Source organism: Gopherus flavomarginatus, chromosome 1 (assembly GCF_025201925.1).
Source record: "Gopherus flavomarginatus isolate rGopFla2 chromosome 1, rGopFla2.mat.asm, whole genome shotgun sequence".
Taxonomy (NCBI): Eukaryota; Metazoa; Chordata; order Testudines; family Testudinidae; genus Gopherus; species Gopherus flavomarginatus.
In genome coordinates this window covers 70345715-70371870 of record NC_066617.1, presented here as the reverse complement: position 1 = coordinate 70371870, position 26156 = coordinate 70345715, and the positions used below count along the sequence as shown (strand labels likewise).

The window sequence follows — 26156 nt, the reverse complement described above, 5'->3', positions numbered from 1 at the left end:
ATCAGTGATAGTCATTATTACAAATATGGAGCCCCAAACCTGAATGAGTTCTGTAAGTGCCCCTGCAATACCAACAAATAGTGAAAAAAGAAAAAAAAAAAAAAAAGCAACCCTCAAACCATCCTGTTCCCAGCCAAATACCATCTTTTAATCAGGGCTTTGGAGCTGTGTTCCAGCTCTGCTCCAGGCAAAAACCTGCAGCTTCACTGGTCTGGAGCTGCTCCGTGCTCCAGCTCCGGGCTCGGCTCCAAAGCCCTGCTTTTAATCTCAAAGCAGAATGGCAAAACTCAAATATAAAAGCAAATGCATATGAAGGCTATTAAAATTCAGTAAAAGAAAAAAGTAGACTTCTGTTGCATACTTCTTTCAACATTCAAAATACAGCAATCCAAAATGGATGGGTTGAACTCATATCTTTAAATGACAGCAACTCTACATGAGCAGGTGGTGTGATAAGAACCTCAAACTCCATTTGGCCTCTCACGATATTACAAGCAAAAGCTTCCAATCAAAAGGTATTTACACTTCGAAATTGCTTTAAGCCAGCTTTTAACAACTTAAAAGTGTGTGGTAGGGAACATTTTCAAAGCTCTGAGACTCATACTATCACATCACCAAAGAAGTTTTCCTTATCAGATGTTGTATGCCAGATGTGCCTCCCCCACTTCTGTAATGCAGCTCCTATCCCCATGCAAGAAAAGCTTCTGTTAAAATAAGAGTCACTTTCTCACGAGTCACCTTTTGAAAAAATTAATTTGATGTCAGAACAAAACATCAAGCCTTGAGAAGATGAAGTCTGGAAACTATAGAACAATTCAGATTTTCCAGGCAAGACAAAACTAGTGAACTAATCCAAAGATTATGCTGATGTCACTGATCATCTTTGTTCTGTAGCCTTTTTTGTCAGTCAAAGGACTGGGAAAGAAAATGAACACCAAATCAGGGAGAAAGCATTTACTGCAAAAACTGTTTTACAAAACATGAAGGTCTCTCTTTTGTCATTACAGATGCAAACTGACAGAAATAGAGTTGTCTGTGAGAAGTGAAATTATTTGTGGTTGAATGGCTACATTATGGGATGCAACCCAGACCGGTGAAAAGTTGTGTCACTGTTTACCCTGTAACCCCGAGCTTGCCTTGATTTTGTAGGTGTCGCAGGCAGAGAGCTACAGTAGCAAAGCACTGAGGGTTAGAGGTGACAACTTGATCCACTCTCTTCTGTGAGCCAATATGCAATTAGAACATCAGCCAGTGTATTTTTTCTCCTCAGAAGAGAATAGGGCTCAGAAGAATAAGATAGTTTTCTGACCAAAGCTCACACAATAATTGATTCAGAATTATCACCCGTTTGGATGCAGCAGTCACATTGTCAATTCAAATTAGAATCATTTTTGTTTCAAGCAGAATTCTGAGTTGTCAAAAGAAGATCAAGATGCTTGAAGCTCTATAAAATGCATATTCAATTCCTTTGCCAAAGATAACCCGCTACCTTGAGTCACATGTTGACTCCTGTCCAGTGCAATCCATAGCAATAGCACTTATGGGTGTTTTACCCATAGCCCGTGACAGGTGAAATGAGCGAAGATCTACTGACTCCAAGCAATGAGCACCCAATATGGAAGACGAAAAGGATTAGATGACTGGAGTGGAGTCTGATCTAAGAAACCCCTGTGTCATAAACAGATAGTTAAGGGTTAATGTCTCTTTTATCTGTAAAGGGTTAAGAAGCTCAGTAAACCCGGCTGACACCTGACCAGAGAACCAATGGGGGGACAAGACACTTTCAAATCTTGGGGGAGGGAAGTCTTTGTTTGTGCTGTTTGTTTTGTTCGTTGTTCACTCTTGGGGCTAAGAGGGGCCAGACGTGCAACCAGTTCTTTCTCCAATCTTTCTGAAACAGTCTCTCATGTTCAAAATAGTAAGTACTAGCTAGAAAAGGTGGATTAGTCTTATGTTTGTTTTCTTAACTTGCAAATGTATATTTTGATGGAAGGAGTTTTACCTCTGTTTGCTGTAACTTTTAATCTCAGGCTAAGGGGGAGGAAATCCCTCTAGTATATATGAGCTGAATACCCTGTAAACATTTTCCATCTTGATTTTACAGAAATAATTTTTACTTTTTCTTTCTTTAATTAAAAGCTCTCTTTTTAAGAACCTGATTGATTTTCTTCCTTGTTTAAGACCCAAGGGGATTGGGTCTGAACTCACCAGGGACTGGTGGGGGGAAGAGGGGGGAAGGTTAATTTCTCTCTGTTTTAAGATCCAAGGAGTTTGGATCGGTGTAATCTCTCAGGGTAACCCAGGGAGGGGTAAGTCTGGGAGGGGGAAAGGAGGGGGAATGGTTTATTTAAGACCCAAGGGGTTTGGGTCTTGGGTTCCCCAGGGAAGATTTTGGGGGAACAGGAAGTGTGCCAAAACACTATATTTTTGGCTGGTGGCGGTACTATCAGATCTAAGCTAGGAATTAAGCTTAGAAGGGTACATGCAGGTCCCCACTTTTAGGACGCTAAAGTTCAAAGTGGGAAAAATACCTTGACACCCTGTATTATACATGAAGTCAGCAGACCCAGTGAATTAAGACTGTCCAGGTTCTGGGTGGGCAGGTGAGTCACTGAACTACATGTGGAATTCTTCCACAACAGAAGATTTCAACTCTGGTTATCTAGAGCTGAATTTCCTAGTGAGAATCTAGGTTGACTCTGATATATCCTTTTTCTTCAACTAAGACCTTGTCTACACTACAGAGCTTTGTCAACAGAAAGAGGTGTACACACTGCAATGCTTCTTACACCAACAAACTCTCCTGCTTCGCCGACAAAATAAAATCATCTTGACAAAAGGCGTAGAGCTTTTTGCAGCAAAGTTATATTGACAAAGTGTGAGTGTAGACACCTCATTTGGTTATGTTCTAATAAATAGCTCCAGGAGATGTCCAACAAATGCCTGATTGCTCTGGTCAGCAGTTCGAACGCTGCTGCCCTGAACCAAGGTACACAGACATCCACCTTTGCCCTTTTAATAGCCTGGGAATTTTTGAAATTCCACTTCCTGTTTGCTCAAAGTGGACAGCTCACATCACATCTTCCCAGCTGACCAGGGCAGATCCATACAGCAAACGCGCTCCTAGCTGGAGCACACCTGAGTTGCTGGATCTGCTGGCATTGTGGGGAGAAGAGGCTGTGCAGTTCCATCTCCACTCCAGCCATAGGAACTTCGATACCTATGGTCAGATTTCTTGTGGCATGTTGGATAAAGGCTATAAACGGGACACGCAGCAGTGCCATGCACAGACAGAAAAGCTGAGGCAGAAAGCAAGGGAGTCAAACTGTTGACCTGATGCTGCACCAAAGACCTGCCATTTCTATAAAGAGATGGATGCCATCCTCAGTGGAGACCCCACCGCCACGAGCCCTGTGGATACTTCGGCAGGGCTGGAGTCAGTGGACTCAACTCCAAGGATGAAGTCATGGACAAGGAGGTCGAGTTGGAGGACAATGTGGAGCACATGGCAGGATCGTCCAGTGGCACGGCAAGTCAGGATCTCTTTTTTTCACTCTGGAGCGATCTTGCCAGTCCCAGCAGTCCGTCTCTGGCATGCATGATGCAGGAGAGGAGAGCTCAGATAAGTTGAGTTGATGCTGCTCAGTTATAAGAGGTAGAGTTGTCCTTTGCATTGCATATTCTTGAAGTGAGTGAAGGGATATAAATGTACATGACTAGCTGTGTTTGCATGTGCTTCACATTCTCCCCTGTGCAGCTAAGCAGTGCGGCAGAACAATGTGTTAATGCACACCGAGATTTCACAGGATTCCTGCAGAGATCTCTAGAAAAAACTTTTCTGCAGGTACTCGCCAATCCTCTGCCGAAGGTTCCTTGGCAGAGGTGCTTTGTTCCTTCTCCTGTTGTAGGAAACCTTCCCGTGCCAATCGACAATCATTTGTGCAGGGACCAAAGCAGCACACAGGCAGGCAGCTTAAGGACACGGTCTGAGGCCACACACATGGAGGAGATGCACTCTTGCATCCTTGCTTACCATCAGGAATGAAATATCAGCTTCAATGGCCCCCGCCTGCAGAAAATGGTGGCAAAATTTACAATATTGTTCCTAGTTGCCTGCAGTGATCCCCTTAAAAAACAAAACAAAAACAAAAACAAAAAACACACACACCTAGACCCTTTGCCCCATCTTGAGCACTCTTTTTCCTCCCCCCAGGCTGAACTCACCATGTTTAGGGCATTCGACGAGCTATGTGCTTGCTAAGGCACAATGAGAAACGGATTCATTTAAATATTTTAAAAGATGTGCATTTTACTACAATGATTCGATGCTGGGTGTGCACTAACAATCATGCTTCCGTGTATTGTTTCTTGTGTTTCTGCAAATGTGGCCTTCAGGGGAACTCCCTCTACACACCGGCAGATAAGGAAGAGACCAAGGAAGGACAAGGAGGACATGTTTTGAGAGGTGCTCCAACTCTCAGAGGCCAAAAAACAAGAACACAGGGTGTGAAGAGAGACTTTAAAAGAAAATTACGAATCAGACAAATTACAAATCAGACAGGCAGGACAGAAAGGAGAGCCAGGAGTGAATTTTAATGGGGCAGGAGCAGATGATAAAAGTGATGGAGGAGTAAACGGAGATGTTGAAGTCCCTAATCATGCTGCAGGCAGAATACATGCATGCTCCTCCCACCCACCCCAAGCCAATACAGAACTGCTTTTCAAGCCCTCCCCAAACACCTCCCACACATTCCTTGCAACTTCCTAGAATGTCTCGGTACCCTGTTCATGCCACCCCTTTGGAAAGCTTCCAAAATGATAGCTGGACTTACAAACAGCTATAAGAGCCTCCACTGCCTTTCACTGTTATCGCCTTTCCCACCAAGCCTTTTGTATGTGTTGTTGATTGGTATTTAATAAAAACACTCTCTGAAAGATAACCAATCTTTATTTGTCTCCTACACATGGTGGTTGCTGCTGGAATTAATACAATGGCAATTTGATCATTTGCTGACTACAGGAATCATCAGGTCAGGAATCATCAAAATTTTCATGCAAGGTGGCAAGTTACAAAAGCATGGCAGAGTGCTGTATAGAAAGACATATTACTGTTGCTCATTGTCAAAATGGTGCCTCAAAGCCTCCATGATTCGAATAGCGTCCCCTTGTACCCCTCTAACAGCCCAGGTATCTAGCTGCTCAAAATCAACTGCAAGGCGATCAACCTCCACACTCCACTCGAGAAGAAAAACTTTTCACCCTTAGCCTCACAAATATTATGGCGCACGCAGTAGGTTGCTATGGACATGGGAATATTTTCCTCATTTAAGTCTAATCTGTCATAAAGGCAGAGCCAACATGTTTTTTAATCTTCCAAAGGCATGTTCTACTGTCATTCAGCACCTGCTCAGCCTATTGTTGAAGCGCTCCTTGCTGCTGTCCAGGTATCCCATGTAAGGCTTCATGAGCCATGGGAGTAAGTGGTACGCTGGGTCTCTCAGGATCACTGTGGGCATTTCAACATCCCCCGTTGGAATCTTCTGGTCTAGAAAAAAAAAAAGTCCCTGCTTGCAGTTTTCTGTACACCCCAGTGTTCCTGAAGATGCGTGCGTCAAGCACCTTCCTGGACCACCCTGTGTTGATGTCAGTGAAACACCCATGGTAATCCACAAACACCCGCAATACCATAGAGAAGTACCCCTTTCTATTAATATCCTCCGTCGCAAGATGGTCCGGGGCCAAAATGGGGATATGCCTGCCATTTATTGCCCCACCGCAGTTATGAAATCCATTGCCACAAAGCCATCCACTATTTCACACACATTGTCAAGAGTCACAGTCCTTTCATAGCAGGATGCGATTAATGGCCCTGCACACTTTTTGTTAATATAGTCCCAACGGTAGACTTCCCGACTCCAAACTGATTCGCGACTGACCGGCAGCAGTCTGAAGTTGACAGCTTCCACAAAGCAATCACCACACACGTCTCCACTGAGAGGGCGAGCTCTGCACACAGTTTCAGGAAGGTGGCTTTCTGCATCTGAAAGTTCTGCAGCCACTGCTCGTCATCCCAGACTTGCATAACGATGCAATCCCACCACTCAGTGCTTATTTCCTGAGCCTAAAAGCAATGGTGCACAACGTGCAGCTGCTCGGTGAATGCCAAAAGTAATCTGGCGTTGCTTCTTTCCATGGTACGCAACAGGTCAGGCACCTCTGACTCCTGTTCAGATTGGATGCTCATGATATATTGCATGACCAGCCATGATCTGTTCCTAACAGTGACCACAACAGTAGAGAACAGTGCAAGATCCACGCTTTCAGACTGAGATGGAGGGCACACAGTAAACAGAGGCCATTGAAAAATGCCACAAAACGCAGTCAGAAGCTCATGGGATGATGAGATGGAAAAAACTTCATAACTCGAGCCTGAGTCAACACCCATGATGCACTGCAATCCACTTCACCTTCCCACAACTCCTAGCAGCAGAAGGTGGCAAGTAGCACAGTGGGATAGCTAACCACAGTGCACTGCTCTCATTATCAATGCTAGAACACCAATTGTGGATGCTCTCTGCCAACAGAAGGAGCATTTTGTGAACCTGCACAAGCAACATAATTTTATCAGTTATTGATCGTTGGTATAACTTTCGTTGACAAAACTCTGTAGTGTAGACAAGACCTAAACCAAGGCTCTCAAATACTCTTACAATCTCTTGAACTACTTGTGGTGCTGTTTGTTGCCCAACCACTTGCATTAAGTCATCCAATTATAAGACAAGACTTCAGGTGCCCTCTCCTTAGTTTTGCTGCTTTAACCTTGGCAAAGTCTTAAATGGCAAGCCAGAAGAACACTATGCCAGGCACTATATAAACAGTTAGCTAGAGGCAGAAAATATAGTTTTGCATCTAGAGTATGCATCTGGAAGAGGGTCTAGAACCCTTCTGTTACTAAAATGTAATGAAGAAAAAGGCTCTCCGTTTGCCACTTGAAAAAAAATTCTAAAGGGCCTGGCTGTTGAAAGGAAATATATAGTGATAGTGCTGCAAAAGTGTCAAGTCAAACAATTCCTCAAAGGAGTAAAGGGCTAGAGTATTCCATCTCCTAATGTTATCTTCTCAAAAGGATATGCCTTGCTGGAACAGGAGACAATCATGGGAAAGGTGTTCTAACAAACTACTATAGACCCTTATGCTGTGCATAATCATAGTAAAGTCATGTCTACACTTATCTCCGGAGTGATCGATCCAGAAGAGGTTGATTTATCATGTCTAGTGAAGAAGTGATAAAATCGACCACCGAGCCCTCTCTCATCTACTCTGGTACTCCACCGGAGCGATAATAAGCGTACGCAGAGTCAATGGGGGAGCATCGGCAGTCGACCTACCGCAGTGAAGACACCGCGGTAAGTAGCTCTAAGTCAGTCAACTTCAGCTACGCTATTTACTTAGGTCTCGTCTACATTGGGGGTGGACAGTGTGAGCTAAGTCCTCAATTCTGAGTTTTCTAGAAGAATTTTGTCCTTCTACATGCGTCTGAACTATAAGAATCTCCCTGCCTCAGGGTGATTCTTGGAGGAGGAATAATATAGTTCATTTTTTTCCAGTAGATTTGAAGAACGTTTTTCGAATCATAATCCCCCGTAAAAGAAGGAGTAGCTTTTATTTAGAGAATAAGCAATGCTTCAACAATGGGCCAGAAACATAACCTCGGGGACAAAAAAAAAGAAAGGCATGTTCTTGTGCAATGGCCAGGGTTGGACATGCTCCTAATCTTTCTCAAATAGCTGAATTTGAAAAGTAGATCCAGGCCATCTATCTAGGACTTCTCTGGGAACTAAACTACCTTTATCTCTAGCTGAGAAACTATGAGTAGGGCAATGAAGCAGTTCATTTGAACTACCTGTGTGGTCCACACACCAACTAACTTACATAGGCTACAGCTTAAAGAAATTCCTGGAGTACAGGACATTCTGTCCTTATTTCGACTTCATATACCTTGTTATGAGATTACTCCATTATTAAAGGGCAAAAATATTGTTTGCTCAGCTTACATCTTTTTCCGACCGATGTGGGAACATTGAAGACTGGCTGTAGTACATGTTTTCATCGTGGTAGTCACTGTCGACCCCCTCTACAAACTTCTTTCTTGAAGCACCAAACATGCTGTTTGTCACCTAAATAATAAGAAAAATAATTACACTCTATACACAGTAGCTTTCTAAAGAAGCAAGAGGGATAAGGCAATTTGTATAGTAATGGTCACTTTTAAAAACGTACAGTTTGTGTTGCTGCATATTTTTATGCTGTTATGCAGGTACTTCTGTACTACAGAATGGTCTAAACATTTCATGGGCATATTCTATAACTAAAAAGTTTTGATAAACAGCTAAATAAATAAGGAAATACTGTCATCCCTCTTACTGGATTACTATGATATTTCAAGGTCCCTTAAAACCCGAAAGCAAAAGCATGACATTAATTTTATATTAACAGAGGCGCAAAAGAATACATTATGTTGTGGAATACAAGGAGACTTCTTTTAGATCAGTGTACTTCTGCATATAAAGTTTTTTTTTTTTGCTTTCAGCAGAGTTTCAGAATACCAGTGAAGCATTTCAGTGCAATAATGATAAAAAAAATTATACCTGCTCATGTAGACATTTCTATACAATGAAAAAAGCCTGGTTAGAAATGTGAACTTAAGTGCAACATTCTCAGATATTTCTGATATTCTGTAGAGGTCATTTTGATTTCTGGTTCAAGGAACTCCAAAATAGTTATGACAAAATAAAAGATTACAAAGCCACACTTATTGGAGGAGCTGGTGGGAACCCTTATATTTAGGTTGTTTAACACTTTCCATTCTAAAGGATTTTTGCACTCTTTTCTTTGAGAAGCATTAACACATACATGCTTGCAATCAGTCTTTGATATTCACCTGGGGGAAACCTCTCAGGTTGTAAAAATGCCTTTTTTCTTTGTCCCATAAAATTCCATTCAGATTTAGCAAAATTGTCAAAAAAAATTTAGTTGCTATTTCCTCTCCCTTGCTTTCCTTCAACCTCTGGAAAATGTTGGTAGCCTCTCAAAACCGCTGAACGTTCTAAAAAGTCCAGCTCAGGGAACTGCCCGAACAGCAGCACCATCACCACACTTTGCTGGTAGTACCTGGGAGCTGCCAGAGTCAGTGAGGCAAGGGGCAGGATAGAGTTGATTTGAGAGAGCTGGGTTTGGCTTCCCATGCCAATCCCTCCCACCGCCCCAAGTGCACTCGGGGGAGGCATGGGGGGACAAACTAGGACAGACACACCCAGACCCAGAACATGGCTTCAGTGTCTCATTCCCCCACACTCTGGGATAAAAATCCTCCTTCTGCCAGCTACGGTAGTTACATTTATAGCTCAAGTAGTGAAAGTCTCTGCCAAAGGCTCAGGCTTCAAATTCTGCTGAGGATGCTGTGACAAAGTGGCACTGTTCTTAATGTTTCCTCTGAATACTGTGTGGGTGCCTCAGTTTCCCCTATCCATTTCTTAAGTCTCCAGTGTGCATAAGTGGCTGACACACTGTCTCCTGGCAACAAATGGCCTGGGCCCTTCCCCCCTGCAAGGGGATGGCTAAAGGTGAACAAAGATCAGGTGACCTCCTGGCCTGGGAAAGAGACAAAGGCCAGAAAGGAGGGGCTGGAAGGGGTTTTCAGTTGGCAGCTGGCTGGAAATGGGAAGTGAGGGCAGATGGGGTTGTCTGGCTCGCTGGGCCCCAGAATGGACCCGGCTGAGGGGTCCTGCTCTCTGTACCTATTAGCTCTGTTTTAGACCATGCTCCTATCATCTACTAAACCTCTGTTTTACTGGCTGGCTAAGAGTCACGTCTGACTGCAAAGCAGGGGTGTGTGCAGGACCCTCTGACTTCCCCAGGACCCCACCTGGGTGGACTCGCTGTGGGAAGCTCATGGAAGGACAAAGGATGCTGAATGTTCCAAGGCCAGACCCAGGAAGGTGAAGCCGTGTGAGTTTCTTGTCCTGAAGACAGTCTGCTCCAAGGGAGAGGAGGCTCCCCAAAGTCCTGATTGGCTTTGTGAGGAAAAGTTCCAAAGCATCGCCCAGGGACTCCATGACAGATGCACAATAGGGAGACTGTCAGAGTTACACACAAACACACACACAGACCTACTTTTACTTTTGTCCTTTAAAAAAAACCTAGGAAATTAACACACTTAATTTTTTGGTATGTATTTGGGTTTCAAACTAAAGCATTCGTTAGGAAATGCCAGATTTACAGTTGCCCTTTTAATCTTAATTTGGCCCCATATGCATTATTATACATAAGGCGCTACCAAATTCACAGCCATGAAAAATGAGTCATGGACCATGAAATCTGGTCTCCCACGTGAAATGTGATCTTTTGTGTACTTTTACCTGATACTATACAGATTTCACAGGAAAGACCAAAGGTTTCTCAAACTGAGGGTCCTGCCACAAAAGAGGGTTGTAAGGTTATTGTAGGGGGGTTGCGGCATTGCCACCCTTACTTCTGCGCTGCCTTCAGAACTAGGTGGCTGGAGAGTGAGAGCTACTGGCTAGGTGCCCAGCTCTGAAGGCAGGGCCCCGCCAGCAGCTACACAGAAGAAAAGGTGTCAATACCATATCATGCCACCCTTCTGCACTCCTGCCTTCAGAGTTGGGTCAGGACCCCTACAGTTACAACACCATTAAATTTCAGATTTAAACATCTGAAATCAAGAAATTTATGATTTTTTAAATCCCAGGATCATGACATTGACCAAAATGAGCCATGTATTTGGTAGGGCTCTAATTATACAGTCTTAATTGCAGGATCACACACTATTTTCCCCAGGAACCCTACCTCAGTCAATGCACAGGGTAGATTAATAAGGGGGCAGACTAAGGTTGCATAGGCAACCAACCAACTGCAAATTCCTAACTTTTGAGTGCTTTACTACCCAATCTAAACAGTATTATTTTATTAATGTAGTTTTTGTATTAATAAAATTAAGAAAAGGAACATCCAACAATGAAGCCCCCTTGGGCTTTTATCAACATCAAAATGTTCTGCTATTAAATCAGATACATTAAAACATTAAATTACACACTTAACTAAAACAGGAACTGAAGCAAAGCTTTGTAAAAATCTGTATTTTATATGGTATCTCAGTATTCTCTAAGCCAAACAATATATACAGCTATACAGTGCTTGTGTACACTCAGCTAGCTAATAGACTTCCCTCCACACAGCCAGGGTTCACATAATCAACTAATGTGTGAAAATGCACCTTCTTCCACCTATTGTGGATAAGCCTACTGTGCAAAAAGATTGGCTCAAAGTTGTCCTAGAATTTAAAAGGATGGGATGTTAGTCACAATCTCAACCTGTTGTCTCTCTGCATGTAATATGCATGTTTAAAACAACTAACTCCTTGAAATATCAAAAAAGAATCTGAAAAAGAGTCTAGAAAAGAAAATGACACTACTAACTATGGAGCATGACTCCTGATATCAACTTGTGAATTTTCAATCATTCTACATCTTTGGCATAAAATGTGAAGTGGTAGGAAGTTGCATCATCAAAAATGCTGTGAACTTCCCCTAAGCAGCAATGTGGTTAGTGCACCACAGGTATGGGAGTTATCTGAATAATGGAATGGTGAGCCTTGGCTGAATGGGAGCAATTCTTTAGTCAGGTCCCATGCCTTCTGCACTAGTGATCCTTCAGAGTAAAGCAGAAAATATGCCATTTGGCCAGATGTACAATGAAATAAGGGAGTGGAGGGGTTGTTCACTGATCCCATTAGGCAGTCAACTTACCAAATTCCCTGAATCATGCACAACCAAACTCTTAAATAATAACATAATTTAAATATTTTAACTCCGCTAAAGTATTTGTATACATGCTCCTAAACCACACCTGCAGTTCGGCTAATCAAAAGTATTTATTGCTGCTGATCTCAAAACCAACTTATTTGCACAAATTCCCACTACTCTTATTGAAATCATGATTTTTATACTCAGAGTGCAAGCAATATGTAGTTCAGCAAATTTCAGCTTTATTGGCTGGAACTCCATAGAAACTGAATAACTCTGTACTAATATTGTTGTACTAGCAGTAACTCATCCCCCATTACAATTAATGTCATTTTGCTGCTTCCAGTATATGAAAGGAGAGTAGTTCTCTTTGTTAATATGAAATCCACATATAGCATTTATCAAACACTTGTATAGTCTCATAACTTTACAGGATATTTTCAAGCATATATGAGAGTCCAGACTCTGAAAAACTCAACGACAGCTACTGAAATTAAGCTGTATTTAGATAATAAAATATTTCTCATTTACTGTACTGATCAACAACATTTAAAATACTATGCATGGAAGACTAAAGTGGAATTCTGTTATAGTGAAAATCTGATTACAATGAAATGGAGTATTACTATTCTTTAGATTGTAAACTCCTTCAGGCAAGAGCCTATAATCTACTGTACTAGCACAATTCTAGACAATATAAAATAATACACAAAGAAGTGTTTCAAATTACATCAACGTAGTCAACTGTCAGACATATAGTGAAACTTCACTATAAGCATTAAGCATATGTGCCGAGTCGTCTCAGAATGCAATTGTCACCTACCAGATGAAATGGAGCATTTAACAGCCTAAGAGAATTATCTTCTCCTTTGCTCTGTTTGAGCGGATGAGAGAAAAGAAGATGCTTTACACCCTGTGTGGGTAGGATACGGGAATCCTTGGCTGAAGCTACGCCTAAGCAAGGGACAAAGAGGAACTAGGCCTATCAACCAACTACTTCTCTTGTGAGGGAGTAAATATATAGCCTCTGAGGGTATGTCAACACTGTAGTTAAAAACCAGCAGATGACCCATGCCAGCTGATTTGGGCTCACAGGACTTGGGCTAATGGACTGTTTCACTGCGGTATAGACATATGGGCTTGGCCTGCAGCCTGAGCTCTGGGACCCTCCTACCTTGCAGGCTGAGTTCCAGCCCAAGCCCAAATGTCTATATCACTTAGCCCAAGCCCTGCAAGCCCAAGCCAACAGGCATGGGCCAGCTATAGGTTTTAATTGCAGTGTAGACATACCCTGAGAGGCCCATTTAGAGTTCCCATTTTGCAGTACACCTTGCACCTGCATCAGAGAGTAAAGAGGAAAACCTTTAGATAGGTAGGCCCTTCTCCTATTATGGTGAAATTCTGCAATTAATTACAATTAAAATATCTTCTGAGAACATTGGTGTCAAAGCACACACTAATAGATATTTTCTATCTCAAAAAGTATAACCACTGCAGATCTAAAAAACCTTACAGTAAAAATACATCAGGTATGACAGAAACAAGCACCACAGAAATGCACAATGAAAAAGGTGAAACATGCCCAACTAAAATTAGAACTACAGTATAGGATTTCACATTAATGATTTGCTCTTTGCTGCCCCAGCTGTCAGAGCTTCCCAGAGTTTTGAAGGGAGGGGCACATGCCTGTGTAGCTGTATGCAGGGCAGCAGAGCTCAAAACAGTGAGCAGAATGGCTATAGTGGGCATTGGGGATACCAAGGGAGACCAGTTATGGCAACATAATGAACAGCAGCGTCTACACTGACAATCTGTCACTTCAGCTTTGCCACAAAAAGCTTTATGCCTCTCATTGAGGTGTTTTATTTTGTCAGCAAAACAGGACAGTTTTGCTGACAAAAGTAGCTTTGTAGCGTGTACATCTCTTTTGTCAGCAAAAGCTGTCTTCTTCCAACAAAACTGTGTAGTATAGACAAGGCCTAAGCAATGGCATTTTATAGGGACACTGGACTGTGTGAATACAATAACTAGCTCAGATTGTCTTGCAAGGATTCAGCAACTTCCATGCTTTTTCGACAGTGATATTGGTGCATCCGCTAAAAGGATGATTAAGCTACAGTTAACTAAGGTCACTTTACTTCTGAATGAGAGTGCTCATGGTGGGGTGGGGGGGGGGGGAAGAGAAGAGATGGGTGCAGGGTAGCTGGTAAGGAATTAATGCACTTCAACTTCACACCTTTAGTCAGTCTTAACTTTGAATGTACCTGGTTGACAGGCACTTACATGGCTTTATCGGTGATTGTGGAGCCAGGTCTACACTACGTACAAAGTTTTGATCACATAACTATATTGGTCAGGGTTGGGAAAAGACCAAAAATCTAGCTGACACAGCTATGCAGGAAGTATCCCCCAAGCAAGCATAGCTATGTGGCACAGCTATTGTCATGTGGGGAGGTGTTGTTATTGTGCTAACAGGAAAACAGTCTCTGGGCACACATTCCATCTAACATTATGGGATTCTGCTAGTATAGCTATATGGGGAAACACTGACAGCACAGGCAAAGTCTGTGACTCACACTGTTGCTAAGAGTAGGAGCTTTTATATACGTTTTTGAACTGTCTGCTCCCCCTATAAAAGGAAGCACTGTGGAAGCTGAAGTGCATTCTGGGAGTTGTAGGCATATAATGGAATCAGAGTATTAAGAGTACTGCCAGCCATTCTCAGTGTGAACCACAGCATGGATCACACCATGGAGTAACACTGATGATGTTTTACATTAATACCCAATTTTATAAGAAAATCAATAGCATGACAGAATCAGATGGTTGCTGAGGATCATTAACTACAGTGAGAGGAAGCGGGGGGATTAGAAGATACTGAAATTGCAATCGCAGTATTCAGCTCAAGAACTATCCCCAGAACAAGCAGCTAGCTGATCAAGCAGCCTACCATTAATATCCACTTCACGCACTTACTAACCACAAACCTGGCCTAAAAGGCAGGTTGGTTTTAAACCATATTCCAGACTATAGCAGGCAAATTTCTGAATGAGAAGGAAAATGTCCTACAGTCTCTCTGCAGATTGTTGCTGCAACATTACAGTGAGAGCCCACAAGATGAAAAATAGCTTGTGTGAACAAGAGAAGAACTATCGTTTGTGGAGGCTGGCTACAAATGTAGAACAATGCTCACTGGCACATATTTTGTCTAATCAAAGTCGTCATAACACAGGTGTGTATAACTAAAAGCACCACAAAAGTGAGCAACTATTAGAAATATCCTTGCAACAGAAAGAAGGTCTGATAGCAAGTGGACTTTACCAACCATGGTGGAGCTAAAGATAAAAAACTCACTTGCTCATTCTTGAGCCACAAGAACCATCAGAAAAAGTTAACCAGAAAGGTTACTTCCCCATTGTGATGCAGTCCCTGGTAGATCACAGAGCCCAGTCAGCTACAAGTGCATGATGGACATAAACTCAAGAACTCTAGCTCCTATGAGAAGAGGCAGAAAGAAACGTATTTCCCATCAGATAACAAATAAATTAACAGGGAAAGCAGGGTACTTAAACCTTCATCCTGTCTATTTTGTTTTCCCTTGGCTAATGAACTCATCTCGGAATCAGACCAAGAGAATCAAGGGTCACTTTGGTTAAGGGTGAATCTGAACGGCTGAAGGTGAGGCAGAGATGACTTCTAACGTGTAGTGACAGTACTATGTCCACACTGTTATTTCAGTGGGCTACACTTTGCACAAAAGTTTCTGAAAGGCATGAATGAAGAGGCAGAATGTGCCATTAGATTTGTCTAAAAGAAAACTCACGGGATTCCAGAGTCCAGCATTGTGTAGGCTGAAAAGTTAACATAATGAATGCCAATATTTTGTGACTGTGGCAGCAAAGGGTAAGAAAACACTGACATACACATAGCAGCTGTAGGAAAAGCTAAGGAGTATATTAACTGCATTTTGTCACCAGCTTCCAGATTATGTATATTGATTATTTTTTCATACTTCCACTGTGCGGGGAGGGTGGGAGAAATGGAACATGAAAATGATTTTATGATAGGATCTCCGACAACCATTACAGCACAGCCAGCCTTTGGGCCCATCATTTGGGAGGGAACTAGAAATGTAGAGAGAATAATCATTTTTAAAATACAAATGAAAGCTGTGTTTCTAGCCCTTTCCCCAGCAAATATAGTCTTGAAAATGAAACCAATGTAAGATGACCACTAGGATTAAAAGGTACAAGCAGCTCAAACAGTGTAAATCAATTACCACCACCGTGGCCGCATGCAGCCCCCAGCAGATTTTTTTTTGCAGGCACAACAGCATGGGCAGAGATCTGGTGGGACAAAGCAGCAGCCCCACCTTGCAGCACTCAGCTGTTACTCCTAAATAGCTGTTACTAAGGGCAGTGAGATGCGCCAGCTTGGTGTTTGTGCTGATGCCGCCAGCAGGGATCAGCGCCCTGCAGCATGACGTCTTCGGGCAGCACCTCTGGAGACACATGGGGTTGGCATGTGCAGCGCTGGAGGTGGCTTGTCAGGGAAGGCAGAGGTGGCAGGAAACAGGATAAGTTGGTGCTTCCTCCACCTGGAGCCGCACTTGCTGTTTACAGTTGCTGTAGCTACTGCAGCAGCCCAACAGCTATGAGCTGCTCCAGGGTTTGGCAGCTCCCCAGCAGGGTGAGGGGCTCCTGCTTCATGACACAGAGCACAAGAATATGAGCAAAGTCCAGATAGAATTATTGGACAGGCATCCACCTTCTACCCAAAAAGCAAAAGCAAAAAGAAAAGAAAACTGTTTCAGTCCAGTAAAGAATTGAGACAACTGTGCATTATTTTTTATTATTGAGTCTGCCAAAAAAAAACAAAAACAAAAACAAAACAAATAAATTACGATATGGACATGTATCTGTTCATGTTTATTTGCTTTTCCTAAAATTAAGTATTTTAGGAAAAATTGTCAGAGCAGCCACCAACAAGAGTTGGTGGCCACACCCCAAGGCCACCAAAAAATCTGTTTTGAGAACCCCTGTGCTAGGTTCTCCTTATCCATCCGGGGTTGCCAGCTATCTAGAACATCCCATCCCTCAATGTATACTTTGTATCTAATTTGTATCAGCTAAGTTTGCCATGTATTTTAAGGAATCTTCTTGTTTACCCTCCCCAAAATACTTAGGGAGCTCTGCAGGGCAATTATGGAGGATGAAAGCCAATTATGGGTATGTGGGTTTTGGGTTTTGCTTTTTTTTGTTGGTGTTTGTTTTATTATTTTTTTTTTTGAGAGGGTGAATTGTGGTGGTCAAAAAATTGTTATTGATAAATTATTATACTAGACATTACTGTCCCATATTCACCCCCTCAATATTGCCATAGCATCACTTAGTGTTGCATTCAATACTCAATTCAGTAAGCCTAATGTAGACCTGCTGGCTGTAAGCTTAGGTGGTGAGCTCCATTCAGATCACCTGATCACTCTAGATCCTGAGCAGGTTCAATGACACAGGCCCATGTACAGCTCCAAAAGGTTTTCACTAGAATAGACATTCAACAAAGAAAAAAAAATGTGGATAGCTAACACTAGAGTATCACCAGCTTATAAAAATACATTTGCTTCAGCTCTTTGCAGTTTAATTGTAGTGAAGTGCACTCATCAACTCCTTCCATTCTCACTCTTGCATCTTTCTTTAATTCGTCCTCTATAACTGGGCTACCCTCCCTACTCCATGTAACAAGCATCCATCCTTTCGTCTTAAATACTGCCTCAGAACACAACTCACTTGAATAGTGCGGCCATACTCATCCACAAGTGGTGCTATTATATGTGCATATAAAAAAATATCTGCACTATTATTTATAATGCAGTAGCAGCTAAAAACTCCAGACATGGGTCAGGAGCCCACTGATAGGCACTGTGCAAAATACATGCACTCACCACACCCACACCCAAAAAATGGTCTCTGCCTCCAAAGTGTGTGATATTTTGACCATTGTCTGTCGTCTTAAAGTAAAATCCTTGTCTTACCTTCTGTACACTGCTGAGCATACTGTCAGCGCTGAGTGAATAATGCTCAGCATTGTATACCATGCAAGATAGTGGCCCTTATTAAATGAAGAATTGCCTCATGGGATATCTGAGGCACTAGCGGCATAGATGGTTGGAGGTGGGGGGGGGGGGTGCGTCACAAAAGGAAGACCGTAAAACTTGAAACACCACATTGTGGGAGGAAGTTAGGAGGACTACTTAAACCAGTGAAGTGCTTGAGACTTCCTGTCCATGCTGAATAGCAGAACCATCATCAGTTCAACCTGACCACAGCTAATGGCTGTGTCCCAGATGCTCCATCCAGACAATAAAACTAATGCTAGAAAATCTAGAGATTGTAAGCACTCTAAGTCAGTGTTTGCACAGAGCAAAGTAAAGTGGGATCTCCAAACGTGACTAGGGTCTTTGGGCATGACTGTAATACGTTCAATAAAATGAACTATAATGGGTGGACATATAAAGCATTGTACACATATTACAAGCTTGAGGTATTCCAATCAACTGTCATTTGCACTCTCTTCACTCAACTCATCTGAAGGATAGCCACAGCAACACAACCAAAAACACAAGGGGTGACTGAGTGGGGTTGTGAGAGTGTGTGGAAAAGAGGGGAATATTTCAAAGCAAAACAATAATCCCTCTCGTTCATAGAGAAAACAAATCTATGTTATCAGTGAGTGTTTTGTGCAACAAAGTATGCTGCTGAACGTGAATAATTGGGGCCAATAACCAGCAATGCCTTACTATCACAGAGTTTGATTTTTGTGATAAACATTTCTATAAACGTCTCTATAAACTTCTGTCTTCACAAATTTCAAAAAGATCTCTTTCCTAATCACCAGTGATTTAAGATTTCTCATATGGATGTAGATTAATTAAATTATATTAGAGTTTAGCAGCTTGAAGCAAATAAGTAACCGGTTTAGAATACTAAAACTAATTTTCTCTATTAAATGTTTGTTTTTCAATATTATTGTAAGTATCATCAAAGGAGATTTGGTTTATCATTTTATTGGACTCAACAGTACACTAAGATATTAAGAACTTTTCTTGTAGAATTGATGATTTAAAAATCTCTCTGTAAAGCAGCAAATTTCTGCATTATTTATGTCAAAATTGATAAAATTCTTCTTTACCCCATAACAGATCCAAAAACTTTTATTCAATGGTACAAATGTTTTTCTTTCTATGTCTGGACTAAGTGTTTAAAGAAAGAAATTGTGATATCCCATCTTGTCCCTCACAAAGACAACAGCATTTGCCAAAAGGTGCTGTCTGAAGTAGTGGCAATAAGTCAAGATAATTACCTCTCTCTGGAATTGACTAATTTTCATCAAAAACTTCCTACTAGTCAAAACCAGTAAGTCTTGCATTGTCCAGTAGAAATTATCTAGCTAGCAAGTTAAAATTTATTATACTTTTCCTTTCTGTTGGAAACATTAACTTGTCTTTGTAAAACAAAACAAAAAAATTCTTATAGAAGTGTTTGCTTAGTGAATTACAATGAAATAATACAAATATGTATGAGCCTAATTTAGGAAGTTAAAAAGCCACTGAATCAGGCTGCAAGTCAAGTCAGAACATAGCATTTGCAAATAGATTGGAAGCCACTTTTACCAGACCATATAAATAATTTCACTGTTAAGTAAATAAAATTGTGGCTCACCATCTCACTTCTCAGTGCCAAAGATAAATCTAATTTGATGCAAGTCAACTACAAAGTACCATACAATATAAATTAAACTGAACATATAAATAACCTCTTTTCACATTCTGAGCTTTCTAGCACAGATTATAATAAACAACACACATACATGTATTAAAGTCTATGAAAAGAGACAAAGTATGACTAGAATAAAATACATCTATACCCCGATATAACGCTGTCCTTGGGAGCCAAAAAAATCTTACCGCGTTATAGGTAAAACCGCGTTATATTGAACTTGCTTTGATCCGGCAGAGAGCGCAGTCTCCCCTCCCCCGCCCGAGCGCTGCTTTGCCGCGTTGTATCCAAATTCGTGTTATATCGGGGTAGAGGTGTATAAATTATGTAAAAGTAAATACATGCATTTACTTTGTAGGTAGAAGTGTTAGCTGAACCTACGAAATCAGTGTAATTGCAGTTCTGAGGGTATTTGCTTATTGATTTTGCTGATTGAAAGGTGAAGTTTTTAACTAATCCATAAATTTACCACTTTTTCATTTTCTATACTAGTCTAAACGTTAAGTTTAACTAACTATTTGCTGTAGAATTGGACAAAAATTTTCAAGAATACCCTATAACTGCCCTTCATCTTGAAGTTAGTAAAAATTAATTGCATATTAGGAAAGGAAAAATAGTTTGTAGCCAGAGAATTACTTAGGAGTAGTTTTGTCAGTTTCTCTAAACCTATTCTTTACAATAGTTTTTCAGAGCAGTATGGATTATTGGCCTGTAGTAAGTACTCATATATACCCATATTATGACTAACTTCCAATACCAGTGACTACATTAAACCAGGACAAGAAACACAGGTGAAATCCTTGGTCCACAAATTTTGCCATTAACTTCAATAGGGTCAGAATTTCACCCCTGGTCCCTAAAACTGAAGCTTCTGATTTTTCCACAAGATGACAAACTACCTTTAAAAAGCACACAAGAATAAAACATTTTCACATCATGCACCATTTGCCAAATTCCACGTGAAAATGCAGAAGCAACTCTAAATCAAATACATCACAAAAACAGTCTTTAAAACAATTTATGGGAGAACACTTATCTTCCCTTTAGAGTGTTTGATTAGGGGGTTTGGGAAGAAAAGCTGAGAACAGAAGAATTTTCATACTGAAGGAAAATTAAAAAAAGAATAAACTTTAATATTAAAAAAGAATTGCTTGACCTGACTGCATTTTTCTCTTTCCTCCACTATTACTCAACAACTTTGTTTTTAGATAAAACCTCTCAGTCCAGCATCTCTTTTTTATTAGTCCAGCAATGATGACAAAGCTCTGTAATTATGCATTCACTTGGTTGTTGTGAGATGTATTGTGATGCAATTCTTAGGATTTCACCATAATATCAAAAAGGAGGAGTGCTTTGTAGAAGCAGTACACACCATTCTAAACAAAATAGTTTTGATGATGTATTAAAACAAACTGAGAATAGCAATAGATATTTTAGAATGATCTATCCGAACATTTTGCCTGGTATGAAAATCCTTCTTCGAATAAGAAGGGAGTTGTTTTTTTTAATATAAAAAACTTTCATGGAATATCACACAGTTTTCTCTGTGGATATAATCCCAGAAATCAACAGGATCTGACCTACTTTCCCAGAGTCGCGTTTTCTTCAAAGCTTCTCCTTCAACCTCCAGACTGCTACACGTGGCCAACTGCTCAAGAAATGGGAGACAGAATTGGTCCTTGATTAAGTGTAGTCCGGAATGAAACTTTGGGGATGGGTCTAGGACAGTTTTATTTATGCAAAATAATGTAGGGTACCGAGTGAGATGAAAATGCTTGAATATTTGTGTTGTAATCACCTATTAAATATCTTTTTACAAAAATGATTAAGAAAATTCTTTTCTAGGAAAAATCTGATTCACTCCTTTAAATAGCCTCAGAGACAAGGCAAGAATGTTACACAAATTACAGCAATTATTTTAACCCAGCTGAGTCATGTTTAGTGAAAGAACTCCAACAAATAATTCTCAGACACGAACATAAGAATTGGCCATACTGGGTCAGACTGGTGGTTCATCCAGCCTCGTATCATGTCCTCTGACAGTGGCCAATGCCAGATGCGTCAGAGGGAATGAAAAGAACAAGACAATTAGTGAGTGATCCATCCCCGCTCATCCAGTCCCAGCATATGGCAGTCAATGGCTTAGGGATACCCTGAAAATGGGGTTGCATTCCTGACCATCGTGACCAATAGCCATTGACAGACCTATCCTTCACTAATTTATCTGGTTTTTTTAAATTCAGTTATGCTTTTGGCCTTCACAACATCCCTTGGCAATGAGTTCCACAGGTTACTGTGCATTGTGTGAAGTACTTCCTTTCGTTTGTTTTAAACCTGCCGCTTATTAATTTTATTGAGTGCCCCCTGGTTCTTGGGTTATGTGAAGGATTAAGTAACATTCACTTTCTCCACAGCATTCATGATTTTGTAGACTTCTACTATATCCCCCCAAGTCATTTCTTTTCCAAGATGAACAGCCCCAGTCTTTTTTAATCTCTTCTCCTTATGGAAACTGCTTCATACCCCTAATCATTTTTGTTGCCCATCTCTCTGTACCTTTTTCCAATTCTTATTTATTTATTTATTTTGATTAAGCGACCAAAACTGCACACAATATTCAAGGTGCGGCCATAAGGCCATAGAGGAGAAACTAAATGAATTCTCTGCATCTGTCTTCATAGCTGAGGATGTGAGGGAGATTTCCAAACCTGAGCCATTCTTTTTAGGTGATAAATCTGAGGAACTGTCCCAGATTGAGATGTCATCAGAGGTGGTTTTGGAACAAATTGATAAACTAAACAGTAATAAGTCATCAGGACCAGATGGTATTCACCCAAGAGTTCTGAAGGAACTCAAATGTGAAATTGCAGAACCACTAACTGTAGCTTGTAACCTATCATTTAAATCAGCTTCTGTACCAAAATGACTCGAGGATAGCTAATGTGACATGGATTTTTAAAAAGGGCTCTAGACGTGATCCCGGCAATTACAGGTTGGTATGCCTGACTTTAATACCAGGCAAATCAGTTGAAACTATAGTAAAGAACAAAATTGTTGGACAGAAAGATGAACGTAATTTGTTGGGGGGAAAGTCAACAAGTTTTTTGTAAAGGGAAATCATGCCTCACCAATTTACTAGAATTCTTTGAGAGGGTCAACAAGCATGTGGACTAGTTGGACTCAGTAGATACAGTGTACTTAGATTTTCACAAAGCCTTTGACAGAGTCCCTCTCAAAATGCTCTTAAGCAAAGAAAGCTGTCACGGAATAAGAGGGAAAGTCCTCTCATGAATTGGTAATTGGTTAAAAGATAGGAAATAAAGGGTAGGAGTAAATGGTCAGTATACAGACTGGAGAGAGGTAAATAGTGGTGTCCCCCAGGGGTCTGTACTGGGTCCAGTCCTATTCAATATATTCATAAATGATCTGGAAAAAGGGGTAAACAGTGAGGTGGAGAAATGTGCAGATGATACAAAACTATTCAAGATAGTAAGGCCCAAACAGACGGCGAAGTGCTACAAAAGGATTTCTCAAAACTGGGTGACTGGACAACAAAATGGCAAATGAAATTCAGTGTTGATAAATGCAAAGTAATGCACATTGGAAAACATAATTCCAACTATATATCTAAAATGATGGGGCTAAATTAGCCGTTACCACTCAAGAGATCTTGGAATCATTGTGGATAGTTCTCTGAAAACATCCACTCAATGTGCAGGGGCAATCAAAAAAGCAAACAGAATGCTGGGAATCATTAAGAAAGAGATAGATAATAGGACAGAAAATATCATGTTGCCTCTATATAAATCATGGTATGCCCACATCTTGAATACTGCATGCAGATGTGGTTGCCCCATCCCAAAAAAGATAAATTGGAATTGGAAAAGGTTCAGAAAAGGGCAACAAAAATTATTAGGCGTATGGAACGACTTCCATACAAGGAGAGATTAATAAGACTGGGACTTTTCAGCTTGGAAAAGGGATGACTAAGGGAGGATATGAAAGAGGTCTACAAAATCATGACTGGTGTGGAGAAAGTAAATAGGAAATGTTATTTTCTCCTTCTCATAACACAAGAACTAGAGGTCACCAAATGAAATTAATAGGCAGCAGATTTAAAACAAACAAAAGAATTCCCACCACCACCACCACACACAAACCACCTGTGGAATTTCTTGCCAGAGGATGTTGTGAAGGCCAAGTCTATAGCAGGGTTCAATAAAGAACTAGGTAAGTTCATTAAGGATGGGCTATTAGCCAGGATGGGCAGGGATGGTGTCCCTAGCCTCTGTTTGCCAGAATATGGGAATGGGCGACAGGGGATCGATCACTTGATGATTACCTCTTCTATTCATTCCCCCTAGGGCACCTGGCATTGGCCACTGTTTGAACACAGGATACTGGGCTGGATGGACTTTTGGTCTGACCCAGTATGGCCGTTTAAAGACATGGTATAAGTATAGGGCATTATGGCATTATAATATTTACTGTCTTATTATCTATCCCTTTCCTTATGGTTCCTAACATGATTAGATTTTTTTTTGACTGCAGCTGAACACTGAGTGGATGTTTTCAGAGAATTATCCACAATGACACCAAGATCTCTGTCTTGAGTGATAACAGCTAATTTAGATCCCATCGTTGTGTATGTACATTTGAAATCTGTTTTCCAATGTGCATTACTTTGCATATATCAACATGTTCTATATATTTTACATTGCATGTAATAGATGGCTAAAGCAATGATAAATCTTACAATTTAAAAAACCTTTTAAGTCAGTGACAGGTCATCAGTTTTTAGAAAAAACAGTCCACTTTTCCAGGTGACGAGCATATTTGAAAGTAGACTGTTTCTACAATTAACATTCCCTTGGTAAATATTCTGACTAAGTAATTTTATAATAGTATTAAAATTATATACTTATACAATAACATTCTTCCAAGGCACTTTTACCTATATAATGTACATTAGAATATTCAATCTACATGTGGCTGACTGATGAGAATCCATGAAATGAACCTAAGTATTAAAGAAAAAAGATTAACATTGGCCCTGAACACAGAAGCATAATTTGAGGGAATTTAGTTTAGTAATGTAATGTAATCATAAATTGGTGACAATTGATAATATTCATTTCAAATCATTTCTAATATAAATTATGTTATGTGGAATTCAGAATAAAATTATTTCCCCATTGTTATTTATCTGCAGTGTGCTCACTTTGTCTTGCGTAGACTAAGACATGGTCCCTACTGTGAAATATCCCAGAATGCATTTATGTTTCAATATTTTAACCAGATAATTCTCTCCCCCAATGGTAGTTTAGCACTGAAACAGATTAGTATTCTTGCCATGAGTACAATAATGAATTGTGGGGTTTGTCAATGTCTTCACCATTTGTTTTACTTTCTTTAAACCAGAAAAGGCCTGTGTAATTTAAAAATTCAAAACCACAAAGACTGAACAGGAGACTGACACAATATATCTATCAGCAGCAAATCTGTCAAGAAATTTGGAAGGTGGGTCACCTTTAGAATAATCTTACAATACTAGTGTTATATGCTTTTATAAAAGGATTATTTTTCAAACTCACAAAACCCTTTTAAAATAACTAGACAATCAGAAACAAGCTATTCAATTCACAGATTAAACAAAACTTGATACAAGTTCAAAGTACTTTGAGTCTCAAGATATAACCTGCCTCCTAAAACACCATATTGTGTTTCCTTTAGAGAAATAAGTATGACAGCTTAAGTACCTTGAAATGTCTACATAATACCACTCCAGACTGAAATTTGCATTACAATACTTATTACTCAGGAGATATTTAGAAATTAAGAAAACATCTAGTTTATCTCAGAGAAGTGATTAGTAATTTCAGATCACATATTCCTTTCATGCTCTTAAAAATGGGTATTTGTAAGTCATTACTCCAAAGTGCATTATATGGTGTCTACAAGACTTTGTAAAAGTAACATAGAAAAGCAAGTTTTCTGTATGTGCAATAACTGCTTTCAGTGTCAATCATACATAGTAGCCACGCGGATCCAGTACAAGAACTACATAATTCCCTGTAGCAAAGTTCTACAGAGAAGTATATAACTGAACATGCTATCAAAGACTGAATTAAAAACTTTTATTGAAAAAAAATGGTTGAAACTTTCACAAAATTATATAAAGAAAGCTCGAGAGAATCAGTTACCTTGCATTACAATGCAAACAAATACAGATTCAAAACTGGGGTGGACATGTCATTTTACTGAACTTAGGAAATGTATATTTACAAGAGGAGTATATTTAATTACCATAGAATATAAGGTATGAAACCAAGTAAAACAAGCGTCATTTCAAACTAAGATCTTCTACGAGGGGTGTATTTCATGAACATTAACTACATCTTCTAAAAATCTGATTTTGTTGTCCTTCGCAACTGTGCAACAAGATAATGCAAATAAGCTGTATTTTCTGTGTGGTTTAAGTCAACTATGGGTGGATTTAGTATCTTCCAGTCTCCCGTTGTTCTCTGAGGAAACTTCAAAGTCAACCTTGATTAAAGCA

The 26156-nt window shown here is 40.3% G+C and overlaps 1 protein-coding gene across 8 annotated transcripts in view; it reads right to left on the bottom strand.

The window, feature by feature from the left end:
* The window catches only part of CNOT2 (CCR4-NOT transcription complex subunit 2), a 152119-nt gene that overhangs the window by 47757 nt on the left and 78206 nt on the right, over positions 1-26156 (bottom strand). For 7 of the 8 annotated variants that reach the window (XM_050935539.1, XM_050935540.1, XM_050935533.1 and 4 more), the window contains one exon: positions 8055-8177. In XM_050935539.1, coding sequence (XP_050791496.1) covers positions 8055-8165 — 111 coding nt within the window. In that variant the 5' untranslated portion in view covers positions 8166-8177. Of the gene's footprint in view, positions 1-8054; positions 8178-15176; positions 15198-26156 lie in introns of those variants that run through there. The other variant, XM_050935534.1, reaches the window with a different exon arrangement.